The sequence below is a fragment of the Drosophila obscura genome, unplaced genomic scaffold, assembly GCF_018151105.1.
Source record: "Drosophila obscura isolate BZ-5 IFL unplaced genomic scaffold, ASM1815110v1 contig_192, whole genome shotgun sequence".
NCBI classification, from domain to species: Eukaryota; Metazoa; Arthropoda; class Insecta; order Diptera; family Drosophilidae; genus Drosophila; species Drosophila obscura.
The window spans coordinates 4867984-4886632 of record NW_024542781.1 but is presented as its reverse complement, the minus strand read 5'-3'; the positions used below and the strand labels follow the sequence as shown (position 1 = coordinate 4886632).

Below are 18649 nucleotides of genomic sequence, written 5' to 3'. Positions count from 1 at the left end.
AATAAATTTATTAAATAAATAAATATACATACATATATGAAAAAAAATTTCTAATAAAATACAAATTAACTTAACTCAGAAAAAATCAGAATACAAGAAATGATGATATCTGATCGGTTCTATACTAATATCATACCACATTAAACATTATCAGTGATTGAACATAAGCTATATGTTTTATTATTCTGCTTATTAAAATTTCATAGGTCGAAGCAGTAGTTAACAAAAAAATTGTCTGATCACTACACTTGCAGTACTAGTAGACAAAAAAAAAACGAAATGTGATAAAGCGGCAGCAGCGTGGCTCTGGGGCTTCTCCCCAAATCCCACAATCGGCCCTCCTGACGTTAAGTTCGACCCGAACTCCATCATAACTTTCGCTATCGTAGAGGTCTTAACAGGGCCTTCTCCTTCACCCACTCGCTCTTCCTTATAACGGCCATGCTTGCGAAGCTTGTCCACTTTGTAGGGACCTAAAAACTTTCCCTTCAACTTCAAACCTACACCATCTTGGGTCCGACCGATCTCCTTTAAGTCACTGAGCTTGTTCTCCTTTTCATCCTTTATCTTTTTATATCTTTTCTCCCCAATCTCCATTAACCCGACGTGGCCTATGTTATAAATCCCTAAAGGTTCACCCTTGTCAATGGGAGTCAAATACCTTTCCTGCCTACCCGCTTTGGTATTAGCTAAGATACTCTTCCCGCAACTGCCCACCACGCTTGGTACTTTATCTTTCAACTCCTGTGTTTTCTTCACCTCCCTTATTTGGCCTCTCTGCAAATATGGAGAATGCAGCTCATCAACCTCTATGGCTTCACTCCGCTCTAAGCTCACCTTACCCGAACTACGAAATTCAGTTGGCAGCGCCGTGCACGAATTAACATCGACCTTTTCATCTCCATGCTGTTGTACCCACTTTGTCTCCTGATCTAAGCCTTAGTGCTATTCCTTCCCTTGTCACCATCATATCCACGCTGTCCAGAAGAGTTCTACCCAATATAGCATCAAATGCCATGTCTTTGTCCGCAATTACATGAAACTATACTGTTATGTCAATGCCATCAATCTGCACAGGTATGGTGATACTGCCCAAAGTCTTAATTTGGTTAGCACTAATTCCCCGATAGCCATGTTTCGTGTCCTGCCAGTTTTTCTCTACCAACTTTAAAAAAACCCTGTATCGACCAATCCTTTAAAGTTTAAACGCTTATTTTCCGTACGTTATCGATTTCAACTCCAGTCTTGAAGAAATTAACGTATTTGATGGATTTCCACTTTTCTCCATAACTAGATTGATTGCCTTTCCTGTTTAATTGTCATCTCGACTTCGCATTGAGCAGCTCTATGTCCTAGCTGGTTGAATCTAAAAGAATCTGGAATTCCGTTAACAAAGTATTCGATTAAGCTTTCGTCCTCCATATCGATCGGCTTTGTCAACACCGTATAGATAGTCTTGCAACGTTTCGTTCTGCCGCTTCCCTAGGCTACGATGTACCTCCGCTGATGACACCCTCACACCAAATTCGTTGATCAATGCACTCTTCAAAGCATTCCAATCACGAATATTGCGCTGAGCAATTGTTTTGCATAAATGAACACCTGCAATTAGTTCCATTCCACCGTCAGCGCACACTCTTCTAGTTCTTCTATCCACTGACGAGCTTACACCTGAAAACTGCAACCTAACACTATGTTAAATGCCTCTGTTAAACAACACGATTGCCAAATGCAATCTGTTACTCTCCCAATACAACAACAAAATTTGTATCTGTCTGCTTCTCCAAGTTGTTCGTCGATTCCTCTTTGACAGCCGAAATTCGGGAACAGACTTGTCTCGCAGAAATTATGCTCCCTGACTTTTTCCAACGCCACGCACTTGCGGTCTGCCAGCTACTTTCTCTGATCCACGCTTTCTGCTTTGTCCAGATGTCCACCGCCAACGATCCTGCCTACTGCACGTTGCTGACCATCCACAAACTCTTGCGTTTCCTGCTCTCTGTCTGTTACGGGCTCTGTTAGCTTAACAGACTCTGCTCTTTTTGTGGCTCCTCACCAAATACCACATATATAGGCTAGTATTTAACTTTATTATTTGGCCAAATATGTATTATATTTATGTTTAAGGTGTTTTAGATGTATCTAAATTAAATAAATAAATAAATGAAACAGTTCAATTTTGAAAACAAATCAAATTACCATTTTAATAGTAATTATATAGGTAGCAATTCACAAAAAAAAGACGGAAATCAAACGTAAGGGTTTGAAAAGATATGTCAAAATATAACCTCAATTAATCAGCATCAAAAGACGAGTTGATTATAGTCATATTTGTCTGTCTTTCCGTCTTTATAACCGCTCAAAAAATGTGCCATCCACACATATGTTCACATTTACGAGAAAACTATAAGCGCATTATATTAAAAAATTATATTATCCGCTGATTCTCCCACGCTCACGCTCTGTATTGCTGCGAATGAGAATCACGATCATTTTGTATAAATTACATAAACAATAAGATATTTGCATACATAAAATGCTCATATATCCCTATTTATGTTATGTTATTTTATGTAAATAAATATGTATCTAAAAAAATCTAGTACACCCCTGTACTCTTTGAGTACTTGCCATAAAAATAACTGCTGTATCGTACTAAAATAATACTTCTCGTCCGCAAAGCGAATGATCGTTGTGAACAACACAAAATTTAGTAAGCTTGATTCAACAAAATTGACAAAAACTTGAACTTGGGCATTGGAAAAGTATGTATACTTGATTTGGTTACTCTAGCTCATAACGTAAAGTTTCTGAAAGCAGACACCAATCAGCCAGCTAGCTGTACCGATTACACTAGTCAACACGACATTAACGCTGTGGCCCAAAATGAATTTTTCTTATAGATTTAGAGGTCTCAAAATTTTTAACGAATTATGGTTTTTTATTATGGTTAATTTTTTTGTTAAGAATTTTAAAAAATCTGGAAATTTTTTAATGTTTTTTTCAGAGGTAGTGCTTCTATTTTTCACATAACTTAAGTATCTTATATTATATGAAAAACTGACAAATGTAGCTATAAATCCGACCCAGACACTTTGTAGCTGCAGCTTAACGCCTGGAAGATATTAAGCTTTCAAATTCAAGATCAAGAATAAAAGATTTAAAAAATTCTTGAAAAAAAAAATTAAACCATAAAAAAACAAAGTACTACAAAACTTTTTAAATCCCGAAATCTATCAGAAAAATTATTTTGTTCCACAGCAGAAATAAAAAGTTCAATTTTGTTGAGTAGTGTTATTAGCTAACTTAGAATATATATTGTGGGATCCGCTTTCTGTATAAACATTGGTTGAATGTGTTTATATTAAAATATTTTAATTTGTATTTCCAAACGGGTTTGCCTTACTCAAGTTGCTCTTGACATTAGACTACAATGCATAAAAGAAGGTGAAGCAATTGCGCAATGCTCAGTCAACAAGTGATTGCTAGGTATGCCACGATGCAAAACTCGTTTCAGAGTAATACCCAGGCTTTACATTTGTGGGACTATGACTTGATATTAGAGAAGATCGGTAAAGTATTCAATTACGATTTGTGACGATTTAACTGGACTAAATTGTTGACTCCGTTACCAGGTTATGGCAAAACTCAATGGTTACTTTTAATCATTAGTGGTTTACTGACGATTACGTCTGTGGCTGCTCAACAATCCATGAGTATTATAGCAATCACATCGCAATGTGAATTTGGATCAAGTCAAGCTGAAAAAGGTCTGATGATGGCTGCGTGTGTTGCTGGTGAGTCAAAAGTAAATTATAATTTACACACCAAAAGAAAAATTTTTATAAATTTACAGGACTGTTTTTCTCTACATATATATGGGGATACATCAGCGACGACATTGGGCGTCGGAAAGTTTTACTTTGCGGTGTTTTCGCCAGCAATATATTACAATTCGTTCTTATGTTTGTTACAAACATTTGGATATTTAACATAATTAACTTATTTGTTGGTATCAGGTAAGTGCGAATTTCAAACAGGTAGAAACTATTGTCGATTCTCCGACAATAAAATACCTATGGCACTACCCGATACGATTTTTCCTCAAGAAACCAAATCAACATTTTCTGAAAGATTTTGGGCTTAGAAATTGTTTGATGATACTTTTTTTTCCATGCATAATTTTTTTTTAATAACAACTCAAGTATCTTACATTTGGTTGTAATGAACTTTGCCATTCTGAAAAGCTAATTTATGCAGCTATAAATAAGCTTTCAAATACAAAAATGAAGATTTTTGTGAGGTATTTTTTTACGAAATTTTAAATTAATAAACTCAATAAAAATAGAAAAAATATATCCTTTATCCCTTTTTTTCTGTATAGGTGCATTAATTCGGCGTCGTTCAAAGCATTGCTCATTAAAATCAATAGAGAGACTGCGAATCTAAAATTGGTTGACCAACTCTTTGAAAATCACATTTTACCGCTTGAAAAGTTGTTGCCCAGTTGTTGTTGTTCAAAGTTAAATTTTTTGTTTTTTTTTTTTTAAGTATGAAGAAAACCGTTCTTATAAGGCAAAGGTTAATGCATTTTTCTTAAAAAGTACTCAGGCTAGGCAAATTTTTTTTTTCATAATTTAATGAACAAATTAAAAAAAAAAATTGAAAAAAAGGCCATATTTGGCCAAGCATTGGACTGCACGAAAAAATAGTTGCGATATTCAGCAAACAAACAAAAGAAAAAACCATTACCACAATTGCACCTTTTAGGAGATATAAGATATTTTTTATCCCAACCCATGCTAACTAAACGGCCATTAGAGATCGTTGCAGAGATGTTGCTCAATATACTCTTTTTTTCAAATTCTAACTAGCTAACAATTAACAAACACATTCATAAGGTATAAATACGTAAATTTTAGATTAGCCAAGCCCCTTGCTATACACATACATATATGCATATGCATTTAACTAAATATTTTCATATTTAACGAAGCAATTTTCCCTTTTTTCAAATGGGTCAACCATTTCAGAGGAATATACTAGTTTTATGTCCGGAACGGCTTTCATCCGGGAAGCTTACAGCAAGTTGAACAAATTTCATTTTGTAGCTTTTCTTATGAACTGGTGTTAGCCATTTGCTGGGAAGGCTTTTCTTGCACAGTTTTTAAAAACGCTTCGATTGCATCTCTATTTAATGATGCAAAAACTTAAACAAATCGATAGCATGTCAGTTCAATTAGTTTACGTTTAATTGTTCATTCAATAAACAATTGTTTTTTCAATAATTTCAATACCAATTTATAAAAAATTAAGATTTGTAGTAAAAAAATCAATTTGCATATTTTTCTATTTTATTTATATTTTGTATGATGGTTTTTAGGGTAAAAAAATTAAAGTTTGAGTTTGACCGTTAATTTTTCTTTTTTAAATATGTTAGGTTCAACTTAGGTTCAACCTAGGTTCAATTCGATTTGGACTCCTTTTTTTTTGAGCGCTAAAACCACTTCTGTTTTTGTCCCTGGAAAATGCCTTGTCGAAAATCAACATTAGCACCAATTATAGTGCTAGAGTTGTAAGTTGAGTAAATAGTCAAAATAAAAACCCTTTTTATACTCGAAGAGTTAAGGGAAATATTATATTTGTGCTCGAAGTGGATGTGTGCAACGCAGAGAAGAACACGTTTCCGACCCCATAAGGTATATATATTCTTGATCATCATCAATAGCGGAGTCGATATATCCATCCATATCTGTCTTGATGAGCGCCTAGATCTCAGAGACTGTAAGAGCTAGAGCAAACAAATTTTGTTTCCAGACTCATGTGGTATCCCACTGCTACAAGTGTATTTCAAAATTTTCCCCCCGCCCTTTCCGCCATCAAAAAGAACGAAAATCTGTCATTATTAAAGCCATAACAAATAAATTAATTTTCAGTTGCTTCCCCCACCTCTTGCAGCAAGAGACCAGCTACTCATTCTCTTTCTCATTTGCACCTCTGCCTCGTTCAGTGCGCGAGGGCCGCTAGCGGAGAAGATGTAGAATATAAATGGTATATGTAAAATGTACATGTTAGATGTAGCTGTAAATAACAGATGCAGCAAAAAAATGTAAAATCTAAAATTTTTTAAAACATACAAATTTATATACTGAACTGAGTACGGGTATAAAAAAAGAGTCGCGTCCCCAGAAGCGACTCCCACGTTCCTTCTGTTTTTTTTTTTAAATACTCAGTAGATGAAAACTATAGTATATTGTAATAGATGAATTCACTCAGTTCAAATATATAATTATCTGGAGGCAACCAATAAAAAAGGCAAGAGAGGCTGTTTATGGGATTTGCATTTTGCTTGCGGCTCTTTCGTGGTTCACTTATCCAGTAATTCACAGTAAAAGCTGTTAATGTTTCTGAAGACTTACATTATCTTTAGTCTTTAAGGACTTTTTATATGAATCATTAAGAGAATTACATACTAACATCAACGCTAAGAAAATAAAAATTTTCTGATGAGCTGTCCCCGCATACTTTGGTCTATAGACTAAGCTAAGCACTACAGTTAATTAGCAAAATTTAATATAAAATTATTTTGTTTAATGTCTTTTACACACATATAGCATTGGTGGTGTCTCAGCTGCAATATATGCATATTTAAGTGAATTCAATACACCCAAACATCGAGCAGTTGCTATAAATTATTCGACAATGTTCGTCAGTGTGACTGCAATATATGTTCCAGGTAAGAACAAGGATAAAGAAAGGCTTGCTGATACTCTTGCAGACATTACGTTTATTTATCTTAAATATAAATACATATGTATGTACGTTCCGCTGAATATAGTACCGTCTACAGCAAAGAGATAAGCATAATTATCAACTTAGTGGAAAACTTCCGTCTGGTCTAAGGGTGTAAGTTATCTTTGGTGTACAAAATAATACTTTTTTCTGAAAGGATATAGAAATGTATGGCAAATGTAAATGCCAACTGTTTTAACTACGAGTATTTTCTCTAATTTTCTTGAACTTTAGTGACTGCTTGGATGGTACTGTCGTCTAACTGGTCGCTCAGCTTAGGCGATTTTGTTTTTCGGCCATGGCGTTTAATTATGCTGATAAGTCTTCTACCTGGATTAATGGGGGGCTTGCTATTATTACGCTATCCAGAAAGCCCGAAGCTTTTATTATCGCAAAATAAAACCAACGAGGCAATACAAGCTGTTTCTTGGATTTGTAAATTTAATCGAGGCACACCTATACAGGATTTGCTAAATTGTGACGTATTTCTGCTCAAATCGGAAGTTGAATCTGACGAGAATTCGATAGATAATATCCCCAGATGTATTTTATCAAAAATTGCACGTGCAACCGCTCCCCTATTTCATAAGCCCCATGGATTATACTTTATAATAAGCAACATCGCTGTATTTGGGATGTTTTTCAGGTAAAGTGAAATCAAATATTTCAGATATAAACTAACCATCCTTTCATTCGGAGTTATTATTACGTATAGTATTTTATTGCAGCTCAAATGGTATGCAGTTTTGGTTTCCAGAAATCGTAAACCGGTCATCTGAGGCCTTCAATGACTCATCTACTGTTTGCGAAATATTAAGCGAGTACAATACAAAAGCAGAAAATTTTACACTGGTACATACCAATTTTTACCCCAGAAAAATATGGATACATTCTTAAACTTGGTCTTTATTTTATCATTTTAGGCCTGCTCAGATCACATATCAAACAAAACTTACATAGACAACATAATTGTTGGAGTCGCCTTTTTAATTGGATTTTCCATTCAAGGGACTCTAATTAACCCGTTAGGCCGTAAGAACGTACTGCTAGCTGCGCTCATAATTGCAACGTTTTCTGGCATTTGTCTTCATTTTTTTGGGAACCGCACGGCAGTACTTGTACTATTTTGCCTTTACATACTTTTGCCGGGACTTTCGATTTCCATCATGCTCGGTGCAATTGTTGATCTGGTCCCAACTAATCTACGGTAACCACTTGTTTTTATACAAATAGATACATATGTATGTATGTACATGTCAGTGAAACCTAACATAATCTAGTGATAGGCTATAGAATAATATAGTATTTCAGAACTTTTAGAAATTCAAATCTACACAAGTATTGTATTGTATTGTATTTTAAAAATTATAGTGGAAAAGCTGTTAGCTTTTGCATGTCCTTGGGACGACTTGGAATCATCGCAGCTACAAACTTAATGGGATTTATGTTACAGCCATACTGTAATATAACCTTTGCAATTTGTAATTTTATTCTGTTTGGTAATTTACTTAAAAGTGAATATGATAAAAATATTAACAATGTTTTTATTTCAGTGTGTGTCGTTCTCGTTAATATCATACCAATCCAGAGGTCTACATAGTTGGGACAGTACCATTATATCACGTTATATCTACAGAACAATAAGCTACAGTGTGCGCGAGGCCTAATAGGTCAAATTTTCCCCGAGGATTATTCAAACATATGTATTCTTGTAAATACATATCTAGTAACCGGATCGGTTATACGTATACAGCGCTCATCGGTCGGTTGGGAATCGACGCGTAACAGCTTCAGTTTGAATTTTTTAGCTATCTCATAAGGACCTTTTCTTTAAAATTTTGTATACTTTTGATATTAAAAACAAGTTTTTAAAACTGTTATGTTGCAAGAAGAAGACCACGCGTGTTGGGGACATTTTTATGCTATTCAAACGTTCTTACATACATACATACCATCGCATGTATCCGGCCTTAAATCGCTAGCTGATTCCATGCCATCCCATCTTAATTCATTAAAAATAAACAAGGAAACATTTGTTGCTATTTTTTGTTTGAACTTCGCAACATTGTACCACAAATAAAACTGCGTACTCAGAATTTCGAATTGCTTTTCTAATTTTAAAAAATATGATGGTTATATAATTTATTATTATTATTTATTTTGAATTTATTTAAGCTTTAATATACAATATTTCTTTTTCTGCAGCATTTCAGAAATGTAGACTATAAAAGCTTATGAAAACAGTGGAACGTCACAATCTCTTTTCACAGGAAAAATATACGAATTCGACAATAAAACTCTGTCATCAAACGCTTACTTACTGAAAAACTAATTATTAAAAACATTTTTACATATTTAAAAAATCAGGAAAAGTCAGAACAATGAAGTTTTTTTTAATTTTTTTAATATGAATTGCTCGTTCGTCTCAAAGGGATGTCCTCCAACGCCCTGTATTGGATTCGGTTCGATCGTTGGAGCTCTCCAGTGCCAATTATCGTATGGCTCTGGACATACTTAGCAAACGTTTTAATAATAAACGACTTGTTTTCCAGGCACATATCAAGGAGATTCTTGGGCTCAAGAGGGAAGATTCGCCTTCTGCTAAAGAGTTCGGGAGTTTTCGGACGCAGTCAACTTGCATACGCGTGCCCTGCAGACATTAGGAAGTGCTGAGGAGATATCGGGATGCATAATAATCCACATGCTTCTGCAAAAACTAGATGCGAAGACCCAAACCAAATGGGAATAGACTGCGTCATCGGACAGGATACCCAAAGCTGGGGAGTTCTATGATTTGCTGGAGAAGCGATGCCAGAAGATGGAGAACGTGCTATACGCTATAGCGACACACGCTGGTAGCGCTCAGGTGGGAAAAAGCCAGTCTAAACATCTAAAGAAAACCTTTGTTGCCTCTAACTCTTCCGCCGACTCGTCTAGATGCCCTTTCTGTCATTCAGCGGGCCACGGAATATACTCGTGCAGAATCTTCCGAAGTATATCTCCGTTTCTGCGCCTCAAGGAAGTGAAGAAGCTGTCACTTTGTTTTAACTGCTTAAAATCGGGTCATCGGACTCGTGCATGTACAGGTGGCCAGTGTAGAGTTTGCGGAAGGAGGCATCATACCTTATTGCACTTCGACTCATCCATAGCGCAAAGCTTCCCAGCTGTTTCTCCTCCAGAACGAGCAGTACAACCAGGAGCTATTACGCCGGATCAGGATTCTGCTAGCAGTGTGCCGTCTCATGCGGCTACCTCTCTTGCTGCCCAAGGTCTCCACTCCGATGTTGTGCTGTAGGCTACAGCTGTTGTTTTTGTGAAAAATCGATCTGGCGCTTTGGTTTCCTGTCGCGCCATTCTAGATTCAGGATCCCAGCTTCATCTCGTTATATCCAGGGTCGCTCAGCAGCTTCAGCTTAGGAGAACTCAATCGTCTGCCCTTGTTTCTGGTCTGGGCGATACTAGCGTGTCCACTGAGGGATCCACCGTCAGCATTTGCATGCAGTCTCGCACTTCGGACTATTCGAACACACTCACTGCTCTCATCGCACCCACAATCACAGATAGCCAACCAAGTCTGGCAGTTAATGTAGCCGATTGGAATATTCCCTCCAATATTCAGCTTGCCGATCCTGCATTCTTTAATCCTCAGCGAGTAGATCTCATTGGCGCGAGCATATTCTATGACCTTCTCTGAGTATGGCAAATCAAGCTCATAGATGGATTGACTCCTCTGCAGAAGACCCGGCTTGGGTGGATCATATCTGGTGGTGGACAGAGGGTATCAAGCTTGTCGCTTTTCGGCAACGCTAAATTCTCCGGATTCGAAGGCTAGAGTGAATGCAAGGTTGGATCGAACTCTTCGTATGTTTTGGGAAGTCGAGAATTGTGTGGAGACTAATTTGAGTACAAAGTAAGAAGTAGATTGTGAGGTGCATTTCGTAAGCCACTTTTCCCGTTTGCCATCAGAGGAGTACTCCGTGATGCTGATCGCTTGGGAGAGTCTTATACTCAGGCGTGTCGACGATTTCTCAGTTTGGAGCGAAAACTGGATCGTAGTCCCACGCTCAAGAAGCGTTACTCAGCTATTATGAAAGAGTATACTGACTTAAAGCATATGTCCGAAGTCCATCCTGACTCACGTAGCCTCTGCAAGTATTTTCTGCCTCATCACTGCGTTTTAAAGGAGGATAGTACCACGAAAAAACTCCGTGTCGTTTTCGATGGCTCTGCAGCTACATCAACTGGATGCTCTTTAAATGATGTGATGATGACAGGTCCTGTTATTCAGCCTGAATTGTTTAACATATTGATCCGGCTCCGCACATATCCCGTCGCTCTCACTGTGACATTTGTAAAATGTACCGCTACGTAAAGATATCTCCACCTGACAATTTTCTACAGTGTATCCTATGGCTACATTCCATCCAGTCCGAGGTTCAGGTCTACACATTAGACACCGTCACATACGGTACGAGGGCTGCATCGTTTTTAGCTGTCCGCGCAATGCACCAGCTGGCCATCGATTCGGGTAATCCCTACCCTCTTGGCTCAGCTGCTCTGCAACAGGAGTTCTATATTGATGATCTCATCTCTGGCGGCAACTCGGTCGCAGAGGTCATGGAAAAGATGCGCCAAACTTCAAGTCTACTGTCTTCCGGTAACTTCAAGCTTAGAAAATGGTGCTCGAGTACTGCTTGATGGAATTCCAGAAGACGACGTGGAGAAATTTAGCTTGGGACCCTGCGTCGGATCAGCTGCTGTTTGCCCTGTCCGCGCTGGACACGAATTCAAGGCCCTCCAAGCGGTCTGTTTTATCAACTATTGCGCGTTTCTACGACCCTCTTAGATTTTTAAATCCTGTTATTGTTAGGTGCAAGATCTTTCTTCAGCAGCTTTGGAGAGAACATTTGGACTGGGATGAAAGCCTACCAACAGCGCTGCACTCAACTTGGATTTCATTTTCTCGCGTTGTCCATCATTCCAGCACAACTGTAGAGGTTCATGGATTTTGTGATGCCAGCATGGGAGCATATGGTGCTCACATATATGTCGTGTCCAGGCAAGGGGAGTGGTCTAGCAATGTTTAGTGCTCAAAGTCTCGAGTGGCGCCACTAAAATCATTTTCGATTCCAAAGCTGGAATTGAGTGGAGCCCATTTGGTTGCGAAGGTTATGCGCAACTTAAAGGAGACGGGAATCTTCCCAGGTCAGTTTTACTGCTGGTCGGATTCGTCTACGGGGTTATCTTGGATTCGGGATGAGCCAGCCAAATTTCAGGTTTTCGTGGCAAATCGAGTGGCAACAATTCAGGAGTTGACGCAAGGCATGGAATGGCGCTATGTTCCCACATCGTTGAATCCCGCTGATATCCTCTCCAGAATCTGGCTTCCCAGCCACCTCATCCAATCAGAGCTGGTTTCACGGCCCCTCGTTTTTGTTAGGTTCTAAGGATGAGTCGCCTGTATCTCCCGTTTCTGAAACTCCGACCATTGAACTTCTCAAACGTGTATTGCTGATCGCGTCTCCACATGCCGATCTCACGTCTGGATGCAAATTTGCAAACTCTTTCTTTGGCATGCAGCGCACATTCGCCTACATGCATAAATTCGTTCATCGTCTTAGGCATCCTGGACTCACGGTTTCTGACATTCAGCAAGGAACGCTTCTTCTTGTTCGTCACGTTCAGCTGGCAAGTTTGTGGTCGGACATAAAGGACGCAATGGGCAAGTCACGAAGTCTAGCTCCATCAGTTCGCTATCTCCGTTCATCGATCCGTCTGGTTTACTTCGAGTTGAAGGTCGTCTCGGCAACTCATCGCTCACATTTATTTCTCAGCACCCGCTTATTTTCCCCAAGGGACATCCCGTAACGTCTGCAATAAGCTATTATCATCAACGAACCTCCATGCCGGACCTCGCGCCTTGCTTGCTAAAATTCGATTAGAATATTGGCCTATTGGAGGAAGCAAAGCCGTCTCGAAAGTGGTTAGCAAGTGTGTGAAATGCTTCAGGACGAGGCCGCGCATGGTTGAGCACATTATGGGAGACTTGCCTAAGGAGCGTCTAGAAGGATCGCGGGCCTTCGAAGTAACTGGAGTGAACTATTGTGGACCCTTTTTCTACCGATCAGAAATCCGCACGAGGCCTCCGATCAAGTGCTAAGCGTGTTTATTTGCTTCACATCTATGGCCATACACATGGAGCTTGTTAGGGATCTGACTACCGCGTCGCTCCTAGGCGCATTGAAACGTTTCACGTCCACTCGAGGAAGGCCAAGTCAAATTTGGTCGGACAATGCGACAAATTTCGTTGGCGCTAAGAATGAGCTTCTGGAGCTGAAGAAGCTTTACCTGAGCGACTCGCACATGAAGGAAGTCCATGAATCCTGTTTGGCTGACACGCTCAGGTGTGTTGACGCCTGCTCATCTGCATCTGGGAGGCCCGCATGAGACAATTCTCGAGCCTGACCTAACGAAGCTCAATTACAATCGTCTGCGGCTCTTTCCAAAATGTTTTTCGGGGGGCGCCAACAAGTCGGCTCAGACGATCGTCGCTCGAGTTCAGCGATCCGTGAATTTTTACAAAAACGATGCCACAGAAATTTGGCGTAAAAGAGACCGCAAAAATACTTCGAAGGCGCGATCTCGAGATTGCAACAACACATCATGTGTCTTGGGCTACGCACATGAAAATCAGAGCAACAACAAAGTGTATTCACTTTGCTCGCCCATTCTGTCTAGCTCATAACTGCGAAGCGTCGCGACGGGGGTTGTTTTTTTTTTGTTTTTTACGTCTGGCTCTTTCCGTTAGATTTCGTGCCCATCACTGGTCTGGATGGTTGGCAGCGGGTCACTCAACTGCAGCAGACATTCTGGAGGCGTTGGCGCGAAGAGTATCTGACTCTTTTGCAAGAGCGCTCGAAGTGGCGTACGCCTGCGCAAAACCTCTGGGTCAACGATGTCGCCCTGGTGAAGGTCGAGAATCTTCCTCCAATGCGTTGGCGACTAGCTAGAGTGGTCGATGTCGTCAAAGGCAAGTATGGAGTATGCCGCGTGGCTGATTTGAAGACGGCTTCAGGAACCATCAGGACCATGGCTAGAAAAAACTGGAGGCTGGTCGCCCCGATGATAGAGTGAGTGGTGTCGACCCTTACACTTAGAGCAAAGCAATTCAAACAGAGCCTCTGCTTGTGTTGTTTAACCGCTCATTCACGGTCATATTGAGGAACAAGAGGCAGACCCGCACAGGATGATGTCCGTTGCTTGCCAGGTAGGATTTGTTTCTGTATCGTCTTTGGCAACTTAGAAGAAATCAAATAGACCAGCACGCCGTCAGCAAAGCAGCTGTCTGTGGAGACCTCGGAGTATTTGAGGGTCGTGAGGCATTTGTGTACGGACCTCTGGAGCTCTTTTAAAGCAGCTTCAGTTCGGATTGGGACTTATGTTTTGAAAAGGCTCAGATGTAATCGAAACCATAATTTGTAAGCGTAGCCTGTGCCACGATGTCGCTGGCTTCACCGCTAGTTTTTTGGTTGAGGTGGAACACTCTTTCCCCAGGGGCCAACATTTCGCCATTAATGTAAATGGCTGTGAACAGGTCCCCGAAAGTGAGTCACTGCTAGTAGTCTCCACTGAAAACTTCCTTGTCACACAGAGGAAGGTGACAACCGCTCGACATAGACGCCTGGACGGCCGGTTATGCCGTTGGAGTTACAGTCGGGGGCTGTAGCTGGACATTTAGTTCAGGCACACATTACGCGTAAACCAAGTAGCAGGCGTCGAACATCTCTTGCAGTTCAGCTTGGCCATCCGCTTCCGCCATCACGGCGGAACAGCCCAGATACTCCACCCACCCACATGCCTCGGATTTGTTCTCGTTGGAATTGAGGAAGCTAGAAGCGAATCTGGAGCGTTGAGTTTCTCGTTAAAGTGAGTCAGCCGGCCTTCAGCCAAGGCAAACTTAGACCATGTGGAACTGGCGGCAGATTGGGCCGTTCTCCCTGGTACCGTGTGGAAGGCTGGCTAGAGAAGCCACAAGGCATTGAATATAGACTGGTTAGCCTTGGACGTGTTCGGACCTCGCGAATCTTGGTCGGAAAGGAAGAGGTGGGCGTAGGGACTGCTGCAGAAGAGCTGGGGGGCTATGTTCCACTCTGGGAGCTCACAAGCTTAAGTTTTTTGCTGGCTTTCCTTTCACAAGTAGGCATACTCTGCTGGTAGATAGTTACGGATAGTTTCTTGAACTAGAGGAGAGCGAAATGCGCAGGCGGAAACATAACTCGAAGTAGTACTTGTCGGGTGTTTCTACTATTAAGAAATAATTTATGAATCTTTCACCCCCAAAACTTTGCTGGTCTCTTTGAATTAATCGAAATACAACACAACGCAAGCAATTCAGAACGCATTACATTTTTTGTATCTATTTTATATATTCGGGATCAACACGGATTTTAGAATTTGTTGGTGTTCCGGAATAGTCACCGCCTTACGTTTGTATGTTAAACGATCTCCACGTATTGGAGTACGTGGTTAGATTTAATGTTATGTATATGTGTATCTGATGACACATTGAGCTTTGAGGTGGCTCAAAGGGGGTCCAGCTGAGGCCAGCGGACGAGTCGCAGTTTGTAAATAGAAAACGGCTAACCTCGGCTAGTAGGTCAGCTGCGAATAAGAGGGCATCTCAAAGAAATTCCACGAAGTTGTTTCTGAGGGTGAGTACCGAAAATAAGCAGTCCCGGACAGTCATTACATTTTTTTGCTACATATGTTATCTACATTTACATATACAATGTATATTCTACATCTAACATGTAGATTCTACATATACCATTTAGATTCTACATCTTCTCCGCTAGCGGGCACTCGCGCACTGAGAGAGTAGCTGGTCTCTTGCTGGAGGAGGTGGGGGAAGCAACTGAAAATTAATTTCTTCGTTCTCGCTATAATTATGATCCGATCTGATTCATTCTCTACGATACTGCGTTTTTAGTCGTATCTTTAAAATTGTGCCTTCCACATTTTCTTCCTTTGTGGAGGCGGAAGGGGACGGGGCGAAATTTTGAAATACACTTATAGCGCTTGATATAACATAAGTCTGGAAACCAAATTTGTTTGCTCTAGGTCTTACAGTCTCTGAGATCTAGGCGCTCATCAAGACGGACGGACGGTCAGACAGACATGAATATATCGACTCGGCTATTGATGGTGATCAAGAATATATAAATGAAAGGGGTCGGAAACGTTTCCTGCTCTGTCGCACACATCCACTTTTACCATAAATACAATATACCCCTCTAACTCTTTTTGAGTACGGGTATAAAAAAACAAATAAAAATGTCAGTGGCAGGGAGCATTCCCAACCAGTGGAAGGCAGCGGCCCGATCAACTGCAGGTAGTCGTAGTCAAAACTGATATGGGGTGCCAGCTAATCAACACTGCGGCTGCCCGCGGCCAAACAGACCCAGAGAGACTACATCCCACCCGCCCAAGCGTAATAGGCCAGACGCTATTATAATTGCCACTACAGGAGACCTGTCTTACAGCGACATTCTCAGGATGGTGACCAGGAGGGATGACGGCAAGCTGAAGGAAGTCTGCAACAATGTCGACAGAGTCCGACGGACAGCACAGGGAGAGCTCTTGCCAGAGCTGAATGGTGCGCTAAAGGAGAACACAGCCCAGCTAACGGAGGATATAAGCCAGGTGCTTGGCACTCAGGCAGGCATCCGGGCGGTGGTAAGCGAAGCGTTTGTCGAGATCCGCGACATCGACGACCTAGCCACGAAGGAAGAGATCGCCGAGGCAATGTCTGCCCAATTGGAGCATCCGGTGGGTGTAGGAAGCATCAGGGCCCTGCGCCCGGGATACGGAAGTTCGCAGGTGGCTGTCGTTGGACTCGCGTACCCATTGGCGAAGCGTCTCACTGAGGTGGGCAAAATAAAGATTGGCTGGACGAGATGCAGGATCGTAGAACGATCAGGCCAGAGGCGCTGCTTTAAATGCCTAGAGTTCGGGCACATTGCAGCTAGGTGTACGAGCAACATCGACCGCAGCAACTGCTGCTACAAGTGTGGAAAGAGTGGCCACAAAGTAGCCGGATGCACGGACGAGCCAAGGTGCTTTCTCTGTGCAGAAAAGCATCCTGCAGCGACTGACCACATGGCTGGCAGCAAGAGATGCCCGGGTAGACGAGCAGAGACTAAGAAACGGATAGCAAAGTGAGGTTTCTGCAGCTAAACCTGAACCACTGCGAAGCTGCGCAGAATCTACTCTGCCAGCTAGTCAGAGAAACTACAGTGGATGTGGCAGTTCTCTCCGAACCATACCGCAGAACCAGCAACACCAACTTCATTCTTGATAGCACGAAAACGGCAGCGATATGGGTATGCGGGCACTCCACCCCCCAAGCTGAGTCTGTTCGCAGGGGAAACGGCTACGTAAGAGCCAAGGTTGGCCAGTTTTGGCTGTACAGCTGCTACCTGGCACCACGCCTATCTATCCAGGAGTTCGGAGCCATTCTCGATGAGATAGCAGACGACGCTAGGGGACGGCCAAACATCATCATGGCCGGCGACTTTAACTCTTGGTCAGAGGAATGGGGATCGAGGTCCACCAACGCTAGAGGTCGCACTCTCATGGAAGCCTTTGCCACTCTAGAGCTACAACTTCTCAACACCGGATCAGAGCACACCTTCTCCCGAGCTGGGTTGGGATCTATCATCGACCTTACCTTCTGCAGCACCGCTCTCTTTGGGAGAACAGCGTGGGGACTCAGCAGCGCATACACGGCTAGTGACCACAACGCTATCATCTGCAGCATCGAGGCCCACCCACAAGGGACAGCTCTCCAACCAAGGACGACCTTCAATGCCAGAACCCTCAGGCCGGATATCTTCTTGTCAGAGCGGAGCATTCCCGAGGCCCCGGGAACCGCAGAGGACTGCGCAACGAACCTCATCGGCGCATTGACAACGGCATGTAGGGCAAGCACAAGTCAGCAAAGAAGCCACTCTCGTCTTTTGGTGGAGCATGGAGATTTCCGAGGCTCGCACCGAATGCATTCGTGCTAGAAGACGCCAAACTCGCGCGAGGGGATCCCAAGTCTTCCCATTGATGTCCCAGTAGTACGCAGCGAAACGCCGTGCTCTTAAAAGGCTTATCAGAGGAAGCAAGAGGAATTGCTTCCTTGAGCTGTGTGACTCAGCGGAGAACGACCCCTGGGGCCTCGCCTACAAGGTGATAGTCAAGAAGCTTAACGCGGTGAAGACCCTTACCACGGCTGACCCCGTTAAAATGAAAACCATCGTCGAAAGCCTCTTCCCTACCGTCGACCCAGCTGTCAGCCCGTCGCGAACTCCTTATCGCCACATCGGATGGAGCGACATAACGGCGAGCGAAATCCTGGAAATCGCTGGAGCAACCCCAACCGGCAAGGCGCCAGGCCCGGATGGCATCCCTGACACCGCAGTCAAGCTGGCAATGACCGCGCACCCGTCGGATTTCGCGCAGGCTTTCAACATGTGCCTCCGTGAAGAAGTCTTCCCAACGCCTTGGAAGCTCCAGAAGCTAGTCCTGCTGCCGAAACCTCAAAAGCCTCCCGAGGACCCCTCGTCGTACAGGCCCATCTGCCTAATCGACAACGTGGGCAAAGCACTGGAGCGCTGCATTTGCAGGAAGCTCCAAGCCGAAATTGCGCAGGCAGGTGACCTGTCCCCCATGCAGTTCGGTTTCAGGAAGGCAAGATCGACAACTGACGCGATCCGCATAGTGACGGACATCGCGGCAAAAGCCATAGAGGGCACCAGGTGGCTTGGAGGGCGGAAGCAGTACTGCCTCGTTGTCACATTGGATGTCAAAA

General features: G+C 42.2%; 1 protein-coding gene across 2 annotated transcripts; it reads left to right on the top strand.

The window, feature by feature from the left end:
• Positions 1–3458: 3458 nt before the first annotated feature.
• LOC111072077 (synaptic vesicle glycoprotein 2A-like) lies at positions 3459–8677 on the top strand. 2 transcript variants are annotated; one of them, XM_022363703.2, is made up of 9 exons: positions 3459–3572; positions 3636–3797; positions 3857–4019; positions 6615–6736; positions 7027–7438; positions 7521–7644; positions 7716–7999; positions 8164–8291; positions 8346–8673. In XM_022363703.2, exons 1-9 carry the CDS (start codon positions 3464–3466, stop codon positions 8390–8392), a joined length of 1551 nt encoding a protein of 516 aa, XP_022219395.2. In that variant the 5' UTR covers positions 3459–3463; the 3' UTR covers positions 8393–8673. The 2 variants fall into 2 exon arrangements, with proteins under 2 accessions (XP_022219395.2, XP_022219396.2); XM_022363704.2 differs by lacking the exon at positions 8164–8291 and having other exon boundaries at positions 8346–8677.
• Positions 8678–18649: the final 9972 nt, after the last annotated feature.